The sequence below is a fragment of the Lynx rufus genome, unplaced genomic scaffold (assembly GCF_022079265.1).
Source record: "Lynx rufus isolate CCGP_SWC_20201006 ecotype Redwood Valley unplaced genomic scaffold, mLynRuf1.p SCAF_19, whole genome shotgun sequence".
In the NCBI taxonomy this organism is placed as follows: domain Eukaryota; kingdom Metazoa; phylum Chordata; class Mammalia; order Carnivora; family Felidae; genus Lynx; species Lynx rufus.
Genome location: NW_025814833.1, coordinates 3,246,027 through 3,258,602, shown reverse-complemented (window position 1 = coordinate 3,258,602; position 12,576 = coordinate 3,246,027). Strand labels below are relative to the sequence as shown.

At 33.3% G+C, this 12,576-nt stretch overlaps 1 protein-coding gene across 2 annotated transcripts in view; it reads right to left on the bottom strand.

Annotated features, from left to right (window-relative positions):
* RADX (RPA1 related single stranded DNA binding protein, X-linked) overlaps positions 1-12,576 on the bottom strand; it is an 86,669-nt gene that overhangs the window by 47,011 nt on the left and 27,082 nt on the right. The window contains exons 7-11 of one of the 2 annotated variants that reach the window (XM_047082084.1): positions 10,619-10,723; positions 9,374-9,538; positions 7,734-7,894; positions 6,732-6,910; positions 907-977 (exon numbers count right to left, since the gene is read on the bottom strand). In XM_047082084.1, coding sequence (XP_046938040.1) covers positions 907-977; positions 6,732-6,910; positions 7,734-7,894; positions 9,374-9,538; positions 10,619-10,723 — 681 coding nt within the window. The remainder of the gene's footprint in view (positions 1-906; positions 978-6,731; positions 6,911-7,733; positions 7,895-9,373; positions 9,539-10,618; positions 10,724-12,576) is intronic. The other variant, XM_047082085.1, reaches the window with a different exon arrangement.

Below are 12,576 nucleotides of genomic sequence, written 5' to 3'. Positions count from 1 at the left end.
TATAATGATTTTCCCCTTATTCTCTATGCTTTAATTTTTGGGGGGGATGCAGACTTCAGACCCTTTCGTGGGCTTTTAATCTGCCAGACTGACAAGAAATCAACCGCAAAATAAGAGTAACTCAAGGGGCTCCTGGGTAGCTCAGTCAGTTGAGCGTTCGATTTCAGCTCAGGTCATGATCTCATTGCTTGTGAGTTTAAGCCCCGCGTCAGGCTCTGTGATGATAGCTCAGAGCTTGGAGCCTGCTTTAGATTCTGTGTCTCTGTCTCTCTCTGCTCTTCCCCCACTCTCACTCTTTCTTTCTCTCTCTCTCAAAAATAAACAAACATTAAAAAAATAAAGAATAACTCAAAAAGCACGAAAGACAAAGTGTTAAAAAGTCTAGTCCAGCGAGATGAGCCCTTATAAGACCAGATTTAAACCAATCACTCTGAGGCACTAAATTGCCCTACAAAATTACTTCAGAAATGAGCCAAATATTCAAACCAGTCAACCCAATAGCAAAGAAAGCTTTACCTATATTTATTTAAGCTTTACCTATATTTATTTTCAAATAAAATTTAAACTTCCTACTTTATTCTTCTGGCAATTAAAAACAGTATATCTGACAGGACATACTGTCAAATAAACAAATTGCTAAGTATAGGTTTGTTTACATTTACTTCCACTTTGGTGATGATACCAAATTATTTTAAAGTTGGGACCAGGATTTTGACAAGGACCTAAACTAATATAAATAAAAAACAAAAGAAAAACAACTATCTATATATCTATTTAAAGTACTTCTATCGTGCTAAACATAGGCATGACACAAAGAATGCAGAATCAAAGCAAACAGTAATCTGTATATAATAATGTTCCATAAAGATTTCAAAAATAATAATCAACATCATCAAAGCAACATACGTTGGAAAATGTTTGGTGTGTCAGGTCTATTTCCTCTTTGTGCAGAAGTTTCTGGCTGAGGTACAGGAATTCTACAAAAGATAAAAAAAGGATAACCAATAGTTACAAAAAGAGACTTGAATGAAAAAAAAAACTAATTGGTCCATTCAGAATTTATTCCAACTCAAAAAATTTAGAAATTGTATAGGTTTAGTTTCTTAAAGCACTGCATTAAAAAATTAAGGAGCATATATTCATATTATGAATAAACATGCATATATAACATAATTCAAATACTTCAGTAGATTTAAATATTCTTTTAATAAGGAGAATCCCACAAAAGGAAGTATTTACCTTTGTTAAATTTCAATGAAAGATGGATATATATATATATATATATGTGTGTGTATATATTTCATTCTTTTGGACAGAAATTTAAAAATTAGTTCAATGGCCTATTTTCATGGTTGCTTTGTTCAAATATTCTGGGAAACCATCTGGCCTAATTCTCTAGCTTCAATTCAAAGTTTTCTACAAGGCTTACGCTCCTTCCAGTTCGTATTCCTCTTTCGAAATTTAACTCCAGCATTATTTCCTAAAAGAAGCCATCCTTGATCTTTAGTCAAGACTCACTGCTCCTTGTACATGCTGTCATAGCACCAGAAATAAACGTCTATCATAGCATTCATCACCTTACAGGCTTATGAGTCTGTCTTTCCCACCAGATTCTGCTATAAGCTCTGCTATAAGGTCTACAAAAGTATAGACTTTATTTATTTTTGTATCTCTATAGAATATCTACTCAATAACATTTTATTGAACTGAAATAAATGGAGGAAAAGGGAAGTATCTTATTTTGAAACTGAGGAGAAGCCTACTTTTATAAGGAAAGATTTCCATCTTGTGGGCTATTAGCATATTCCTGTGATGAGATTTTTCTATTGTTTTATTTCCACAACTAAAAGCATAAAGTAAAACAGAAATGTCATATTGTTGAATGCCACCATAATATTGCTCAACGTATTTTATCAATGGATTTTTTTCTTACAATGGTAGTATTTGTTACTTTGCTAGTGAGATATATTAATGAACTAAAAAGAAGCAGCTTTCATGAAGGAAGAACGCACCCATTTCTTTACCTTTAAACCCCAGCAAATAAAGGCATAATTATAGTTGTAATTTTACCTTTTTTTAATCATCAAAAATTTGGTATCTCCAGAAATTAGAAAGCTGAAAACATCAACTGTGAAAGTAATCTAACTAAAAAAATAGTTAAATTACATGTATCTTAAGATCCTTTAACAGCATGTATCTACTTTTTAATACATGTGATTAGGAAGTGACTTTTTCCATCTGAAACAAATTAGATGAAATAGTTTCCAAAACCCTAGTAGCATTATTATATTGTACAGAAGTTTTAAAAAAGTGGCTTAGGAGATTTTTACTGGAATATGTAATTTGTATGACATAAATGTCTTAAAGGTGAGGGGCTAAATGACAGAAGTGGAGGTATACAATATCAATGGGTATCAACTGAGGAAACAAAAAAAGAGAAATGAAAAGTGAAAAGATAAAAAGTATAGAAAAATAAACAGAGGAAGAAAGGGAAAAGAGCTAAAAGAATAGAATACTGCATATGCTGGGTAGGGGCAGAATAGTATAGAATTATGTCACAGGCTGAAAGTTATACTCTAACCTTGTCCTTTTCATGAACTTATCAACCTTAGATAAAAGTCATGCAGATGCTAAAAAATGCCATTCCCTCATCTGCGTAACAGGATTATAATTAATATTATTGAAGTCTTAGAAAGTGTCTCATGCAAAGAAATTAAAAGTACTTAATATACATATGCACATGTATAAATGCTATATTTTATCTTTTCTGAATCTTAGATTCCTCCAAGTCAAAAATAATTAAAATGGTTATAAATGGAGTTAAAGTGTTCTAAGGTTCTAGCATTATCAGGAATATAGGAAAATAATTTGTATTTAACTACAATAAATTAAGTGTTCAGACTGTAATTTATAGAGCAACCACTCAACAACATGTAACCAAAAGAAGGGAAACTGAATAATTAAAACTATTTGATTAAGCAGTACAAAAATTGATATAAACCCAAATATATCACTAATTTCACTAATACAGGGAACAAATAGTTTAAGTAAAAGACAACGATTGCTATATAAGATTAAAAAACCAATTACATGCTACTTAAAAGTGACAACCTTAAATGCGAAGACACAGGTTCAAAGTAAGATGGATGGAATATACTGTTAAAGGCCTAATAAAAAGGCAATTGCTACAGGTATATTAGCATTAGACAAAGCAGACTTTGAGGCAGAAAACACTGTGAGAGATAAAGAAAATTTCATAGTAACAAAGAGAGCAATCTATCAGGAAGATACCACAATTCTAAATATGTATCCAGTAACATATTTCCAATATATATTAAACAAAAACAGAACAGGAGAAATATATCTTTAATCATAGTGGAAGATGTTAACACACCTGTCTCAGTTGATGGAAAAAGCAGACAGAAAATAAGTAAGGATACAAAAGATATAATCAACACAATCAATATCCTTGGACCTAATTTACATAATAGAACACTGTATCCAACATTGAAAGAATTCACATTATTTTCGGGTACATATGAAGCATTTACCAAAACTGACCATGTGATCAATTTAAGGAAAGTCAACACATTTCGAGGGATGAAAATAATCCACAATATTTTCTCTTTCCAGAGTGGATAAGCTGAGGTAAATAACAAAAAAGTTAACTAGAAATCCTCAAGTGACTAGAAATTAAACTATACACTTCCCCATGAGTCAAAGAAGAATCACACGGAAAACTAAAAAATGTTTTTAATTACCTGAAAATTGAAGTAGTAGGTAGCTAAAGCAGTGCCTAGAAATATACAGCATTAGATGCATATATTAGAAAAGAAGAGCCAAAATTCAAAGACTTAAGTATCTAGCTCAAGTAGCTAGAAAAAGAATAGCAACACTGATTCAGAAAAAAAGAAAACACAAATTACAAGTATCAGGAGTTAAAAGGGGACATTAATATAGATTGTACAGAAATATAAGACAAAAAGATCTTATGAATAATTTTATACCAAAAATATTACAATGTAGAGGTAAATATCAAATTCTTTGAAAAATAAAACTGATAAAGGAATAGAAAATATTAATATTCTAAAATCTATTAGAAAAATTAAATCAGAATCTTCCCAAAAAAGCCTCTGATCCAGATAGTTTCATTGAACATTAATTCTAAACATTTAAAAAAGTAGTAACACTCATTCTAGGAATGCATGGATGATCCAATACTCAAAAAATTAATTTAATTACCTACATGAAAAGAAAATAAAACTCAACAGATCAACAGATTCAGTATAAACATTTGACAAAATTCAACTCACATTCATGAGAAAAATTTAGAAAGCTAGGATTAGAAGGAAACTTCCTTAATCTTTGTCTTGGTTATCCTTCTACTTTAGAAAAATCAAATCTGTTAATCATTTATGATTCATAGTGGATGAATTTTATATAGGAAAGATTCATGCTTAGATAACTGGTGGACAAATGTAAGCTGTAATATTTTAAATTCAAGTAAAATACTTAAAATGTATTGTTTGTAATTCCTCCTTTTAAACTCATTGTCACTTAGCCCATGCCGAGTGTAGCAGGTAAGAGGGCTTCTGTTATGGGTTGAATTGTATCTCCTCCAAATTTCCTGTTGAAGTCCTAACTGCCAGTACCTCAGAATGTAATCTTATTTGGATATAATTTCACTGAAGATATAAATTAGTTAAGTTAAAGTCATACTGGGGTAGGGTAGACCCCTAATCAAATGTATATGATGTCCTTTTGAAAAGGGAGAATTTAGACATAGACACAGATTGGGGGTGATATTTCTACAAGCCACAGAATGACAAAGATTGCCAGCAAACCAACAGATGCTAGGGGAAAAGCAAGGGGTAGATTCCTTCTCAAAGTCCTTAAAACAAACTGACCCTGTGGACACTTTGATCTTGGTCTTCTAGCTTACAGAACTGTGAGACAGTACTTTTCCATTGTTTAAGCCATACAGTTTGTAGTACTTCATTATAGCAGCCCTAGAAAATTAATGCAGATTTTGGTTACCAGCACTACCACCAGTACAGTGGAGCACTACTGTAACAAATAATTTAAAATGGGGAAGTGGCTTTGGGATTGAGTATTACCTGGAGGCTGAAAGAGTTTTGAGGTGAATATTAGAAAAAGTCTAGATTTTCTTGAAGAGAATGTCGGTAGAAATATGGATTTTGAAGGAGACTTTGTTGAGGGCTCAGAAGGAAGAGAGCTGTAGAGAAAACTTGTTGTCTTGGAGAATACATATATCGTTATGAACAGAATGTTGCTAGAAATATGAATGTAAGAAGTACTTCTGGTTAGGTTTCAGACAGAAATGAGGAATGGGTTATTGGAAACTGGATGAAGGGTGATCCTTGTTATGAAGCAGCAGAAATCTTGGCTGAATTGTGCTGAATGGCAGGTGAAACTTGTATGCAATGAACTTGCATATTTAGGTGAAGAAATTTCTAAGAAAGTGGTGAAGGCGCAGCCTCGTTTCTCCTTATTGCTTACAGTAAAATACAAGAAGGGAGAGAGAAATTGAAAATAAAATTAACAAAAAAGGAACCAGAGCTTTGATATTTGGAAAATTCTCAGCTTATCTATACTGCAAAAAATTAGAAAGCTTCCTCTGGAGGGAACACCAAAGGTATTGTTGGACAGTCCTTTGCCCAAGAGATTAGGTTTGTGATTTGTGGATCTAATCAATCATCTCAGTAGGCATGCTACTAGCTTGGACTGAAAGGGACGTAGGTAGGATGAAATGAAGAAAGGGCTGTCTAGGATTCTATTCAGGAAATGAGTTGATAAGAGATATTCAGCTGTGATCATGTGTTATCCTTCAAGAAATGGGACAATGATCCTGAGGGTAAAGTCCTGATACTACTAGGCTTTCAATTTGCTTGTGACTCATGACCCCCTTCCCTTCCAACTTCTCCCTTTTGAAATGGGAATGCTTATCCTATGTTTGTCCCATTGTTGTGTTTTGGACAGATAAACAGGTCTAGTTTCACAGGCTCACAGATGCAAAGAATTTTGCCCCAGGATGAATCACTCTGCACTTGATCCGTATATGATTTAGATGATGCTTAGATGAGAGTTTAGACTCAGAGTTGATGGTGGTATGGTTTAAGACTTTCTGGGATGTTATTATGGGTTGAATGTATTTTACATGTGAAAAGGATATGGATTTTTAGGGACCAGATGGCAGACTATTATGGGCTGAATTATGTCCCTACTAAATACCAGTAGGACTAATATATAACCAATTACATTTTCAACAACCCTCAGAATGTGACCTTATTTGGAAACAGGATCATAGAAGATATAATTGCTTAAGATGAGATCTTACTGGAGTAGATCAGTACTCCAGAGTACATCCCTAATCTAATATGGCTGGTGTCCTTACAAGAAGAGAAAATTTGAACACAGATACACACACAGGGGAAAATTCCATGTGAAGGTGAAGACAGAGATTGGAGTGATGCTTCTAGAAGCCAAGGAATGCCAAAGATTTCCAGTAACCACCAGAAGCTAGGGGGGAGGCATGGAACAGATTCTTCCTCACAGCCCTCAGAAGGAAGTCACTCTGCCAGTATCTTGATCTTGGAATTCAGCAGCCCTAGAAAACTAATACCACTTCTAGTATAATTGGTCATTTTACAGGGTAGAAATAAGCCAAAAAAATTAATATGCTATGTGTATACTTAATACAAATGACTTACAATTTGGCACATGGCCCTTGCAGAATTCTTTTTTTCTTGGTAGGGCTCAAACTTTCATGTGTAGCTGGAAAATACTGAGAGCCCATAGGATCATCATCTTGATATTGTTTATTATTATCTCTTTCCTGACTTTGATTTTCTCTTCTAGTTGCTTGGGATGTTGAGGGTCGGTTAGCATTCTAAAACCAAAAATTCAGAGAAAACATTTTAAACTAATTAAAAAAATTATTTTTCTTAAAAGACTGTATAATTTTAGTTTACCCATTTTTTTATAATCTTAAGATTTATGACAACATTTTACAACATAAAAGTGCTTTTTATAAAGCTAATTTATAGATAGGATTATATTTATCCTAATTAATGCAACTGGTATTAAACATTTTTTTAAAGGAAGATAAACAAAAGTTTTTCTTATGCTTGTATAACTGAAAAATTGAATTCAATACTTATTTCCATGAATATAAACCTTAGAAATAATTTTTACAAAGATAAATTCAGGGAAAAAATTAACTTATTTGTCTTGATTGTGCCTAGATTCCAGTAGTAGCCTTTTCTACTAGAACCTTTATCATACCAAAGTCATTGCTACCTCTTACAAAATCTGGGTGAGACTGCCATGCCAAATATAAAGGTAAAAACTTCCTGTGAAAGTGTTCCTATAGTTCTCTGGCCTGGACAAAAGGAATGGAATAATCATATATACCACCTGGGAATTTAAATAAAGAGAATCACAATGGGATTCAATTATGCACAAAGCAAAAACAAGACACCAAGTTTTGAGGGCCTTGGCAAATATCAGAGGCTGCGACCTTTAGCTCAGCCTGCTCCAAAATAAATGATAGAAAAAGGAAATAAACAAAAAAACATAAATGATTTTTTTTCTGAGGTTTACCATCATTAAGAGTCAATACATGTGAGTTCAGAATAAAACGTACAAGGTACTGATTGTAATTTTGAACACAGTGCTTTCAAAGATATACTATTAATTCTCTGGCACCATACCCGAAGTGTTTCTGATGCTGAGGCATTTTCAGTTGCACTGGCATGGGGGATATACTTTATAACAGTAATTATCCCCTGAATTGCAATGCGCTTTTGTTCCCTATACTGCAAGTCTTCAATCTCCTTCCTCACTTCACTTATAGCTGTCAAGAGCGACTCAACTGCAAAAGAATAATTCCAAAGAAACTGTAAGTTTTAAAGAACTGAAATAATAAAAATAAGAATTAGATTTGCAATGTCATTTTACAGTATGGAATCATAAACTTGCTACATAAGTTAAATTTGTGAGATTTCTTTTTATACTTGGCATCATCCCTTATGTAATTTTTATAAAATAGGCAAAATATACTTATCAGTTAAACTGTGATACAGTTTTCTGGCCTGGAGTCTTGATTTTAAACAGAAATTTTACATACTGAATGGACAGCTGACCCTTGAACAACATGGGAGTTAAGGGAACCAAATCCCATGCAGACCAAAATCCATGTATAACTTTTGACTCCCCCAAAACTATACTAATAGACTACCGTTGACCACAAGCCTTATTGACAACATACAGCTGATAAGCACATACAATAAAGTAACTTAGAGAAAAGAAAATGTTATTTAAAAAATCATCAGAAAAAACATTTATAGTACTGTATGTATATTTACTGAAAAAGTTGCATAGAAGTGGATCTGTATAGTTCAAACCTGTGTTGTTCAAGGGTCAATTGTAATTTACATATTTCAAGCTATAAAGTGCACAGAAACACACATTTTATATATATATATTTTTTTTCAACGTTTATTTATTTTTGGGACAGAGAGAGACAGAGCATGAACGGGGGAGGGGCAGAGAGAGAGGGAGACACAGAATCGGAAACAGGCTCCAGGCTCTGAGCCATCAGCCCAGAGCCTGACGCGGGGCTCGAACTCACAGACCGCGAGATCGTGACCTGGCTGAAGTCGGACGCTTAACCGACTGCGCCACCCAGGCACCCCAGAAACACACATTTTAATATATACAACCATATACTATGTATTGCTGGCATAATGAAGTACAAGATGATGCCAGTATTTAGATGATGATAGGTTAGTATTTTAAAGTTTCTCTTTTTTTCCCCCGAACCATGCAATTATCCCACAGCTTAAAAAAAAGAATGCATTTATTTTAAACTTTTCAACCATCATATCTAATTCTTCTAAAATAAATTAATGTTAGGCCTTTTATCAGTACTTGTTCTGCATCTAATTTATTTTGGTGTCATTTTTATTTAAAGGTAGTGCTCAATTGTGTAACATCCAATATGTATCATTCCACAAGAGTAACATAATACAGTGTCAGTATCTTGACATCAAATTATCCAGTGTCTCCTTTGATATCTTTCGTCTCTCTATGTAATGTCCTAGGAATTGGGATCTATTAAAGTCAGATTTGATCTCAGTAACATTAAATCAAGATATGATGCCCAGTTAGTCATCATCTATGTTCTCCCTTATTCTAATCTAATAAAATCCAAGTATTAACCTTTAGGAGTCACCACATGTATTTTTAGGTCTTAATAAAGACAAAATTTTTATCAGTGAGTGTTGTTACACGTTATGGTATACATATACATAGCACATAAACATATACATAACTAGCAATTACTTAGTACCTTTGACAGAATTACTATACTTCGAAAATGTCTCTGGCACTGGTGGATAGGGGTAATATCCACCAATAACAGTAGTCCTCACTTCCTCAGAATCAGTCCTTGTTTTAATCCAATGAATAAAATTTTTTACCTTGATATCGTTGGTGTATGGCTGGCCTCTGTGACCTTTTGTAAGAAGGGTAAAACCAAAAAATGAGAAAAAAAATTGCTGTAATAAAGGATTTTTTTGTATAAAAACAGTTTAATATTACAATAGTCTCTTATGTCACCAAGAAAAGAAGTCAAGTTCACTTATTCACTGTGTAGCAGATTATACTTGATATGTATACAAAAATTATCAGACACTAAACCAATCCTAAATTGAGAAGGAAATCAGACATACTAGAGTTTAAGTGGACTAAAGTGTAGCTATCTATAGGATACTGAAAAGTCATAACAAAAAAAACTAATAATCTGGATTTTTCTAACTATCAAAATGGTTGGCGTCTTCTTAAAAATTGATTTTTAAATCATGTATTCACCTAAAGGTATGGCATCATGTTGAAACTGAATAGCCTATAATATAGGTCAGCATTTAAATTCATGTTCTTAAAACATACTTAACAGTGCCATTTATATCTGATATTGTTAGTATTTATAAAAGGAAGTATTGACAAAGACGTGTATTACATCCTTCCTAGGATTCTTCTATTGACAAATTTCTTAATGATTAACACGGTAGTATTTTAGTAAACACACCACACTATTTCTTTACTCATTTGGAACCTTTTATCTTTATTGTTTTGACCCTGTTATCAGAAAGAATAGAGAAAAATAATGTACTTGTAGACAACTAGTGAGACTTCTTGCTATGTAAGTAAAATTTGAGATCAGGGACCAAAATCTGATTCATATTTTTAGTTAGTATTTAAAAACAGTTAATTGTATCCATATTGTGATATAGGGCCTAACAGTCTTCAATCTATCAAGCAATTAATGATTATCTACCTTACAACAGGTAGGAATTAAAAGTTAACCAAAGGACATCAAAGCAATTCTCCAGTGAGTCAGAAAATCATTGCTTCAGTCATAAATAATTCAGAAGCAATATATTTCATGGGCTAAATATTCTTTGTTAAACCATTCTCGCAATGATTAAGGAAATTAAAATAAAGCTATCTTGTGGTCAAATGTTTTAATGTAAAAGTTAACTTAGTCAGTAGAAAATATATTACATCTCCAATAAAATATAAACAAATTGCTCACCAGTAAGAAACACTCGGCTCTCATTTGTAGTGGTTAGGTAAAGCAGTTTAGGTACTTGAGCATCATTCCTGACAAGTTTCAACTGAGTACACACGAAATATGTCACTGTAGAAAATGGAAACAGTTAGGAAATAACTTCTGCATTTCAAAGAGAACATATCAAGATCAGGACCTAAACAGTGCCTCTCAAACCTTAATAAACATAGGAATCACCTGGACAGTTGTTAAAATGCAAATTAAGAATCAGTAGTTTCAGAGTGGGGCCTGCGATTCTCTACTTCTAATAAGCTCGAGGTGATACTAGTGTTGCAGGTCCTGTGACCACACTTGGAACAACAAGGATCTAACTGTTAACCTTTTCCTTTAGATATGGGATCTAACACTTACTTTTCCTTTAGAAAGTACAATGGCTGCACCTAACTGAAGTCACTGCCTGCTGCACAGTTGAAGACTGCAACAGTCTTTCTAATCAGGCACACAACTGAGTATGAATAGTTATTTCCTACAGAGAAAAAAAGCTTAGTTTCTCCAGGATGCTTTTACTGATTAACCCAATATAACACTGATCCCTGAATTACTCTCCTTCCACCAGATAGGGGTATGCATTATTAACTTAAATTTGTTTATGCAGGTGTTTATCTTAATTAGACCTTAAGCCTCATGACAGGGCTTATACAACCTATTCTCTTCTATTCACCTTGCTGAATTGTTTTTAACTGTCTGTCAGTTACTTAGGTAAAGTTTCTTAAAGCCAACAACATTTAAAATTTTTTTAACTCATTACATACCCAAACAGTTATGGTCTTATGAACTAGGAAATGAGGAAATAAATGTAAATACTTATAATCTCACAATAACGGTTAAGTTCTCATTTGAAATAAATATTTCCCTAGAGTATGATAATAACTATAAACTCATTTACTATATCTAACATTTCCTACTTATTTGGGCAATAAAAATAAGGGAAATCTGTTGAAATGACTAAGAATAATTCCTACTTTATATTACTGTCCTTTATTTAAAAACCATACAAATACGTCACTATTCATGGTTAAAGATGTTGATATAAGAATATTAAAGAAACGTCTACTTCTCACTTCATGACTGTTAAAAACCAGACATTCCGACCCGACACCTTTTAGCTGTCTGACATCCAGGAAATTACTTAACCCTTCTGGACCTTTGTTTTCTCACCTGTAAATTTGTAAAAACATCAACTTTTAAAAAGGTAACTAGGAGCACAAAATGAGAGAGCATCGACAAGCATCTGGTACATAGTAAACAATATTAGTTCCCCCTTAGCTCTTCAGTTTCCTTAATCAAAAGTGAAAAAGATGCTCTACTCCCAAAGGATTCTGGTATTATTCCAGAAGACAGTTGGTCATGTTCCCCTTCATAGGCCTGAAGCCCCCTTAATACTCATCATTCATTTAATAATTTTTTTCATCTTGGTCAAAAGATGAAAATAAATTGTGATTATTGTCAACTATTGTGCTAGAGTAAATCTCACCAAGGTCACCTTTCTTAGAGAGATGCACTTCACATTATCATAAGAAACAGAACATGCATACTTGGCAACATTTCTGTGAAAAAAACAATTATCTGAAAGTTATGCCAGCTTGTTTGAAGTGGCTACAAAGAGAGAGGCTCTGGCCATAAAACCTACATAAAACGAGGTAACAGAATTGTCATCAGAAGTCATCACTACCAATCACTTATGCCCTGAGAGAAGTTTCATGAGAAATCATAGCCCAGCTCACCTTGGAAGCTCATGCCTTGGTTTAGCAAAAACTCTTTCTGCCCTCTCAACAGCTGGGGTGAGGTTTAATTCTATTCAGATATATTTTAAAGTTTTAATTTCACAAGCCGATGACAGAATCTAATAAGATAATATCTGAATGGTGTGTAATGCTGTTTTGCAACAGCCACTAAAGGGGTAGCACAACAGCTCTGTATAT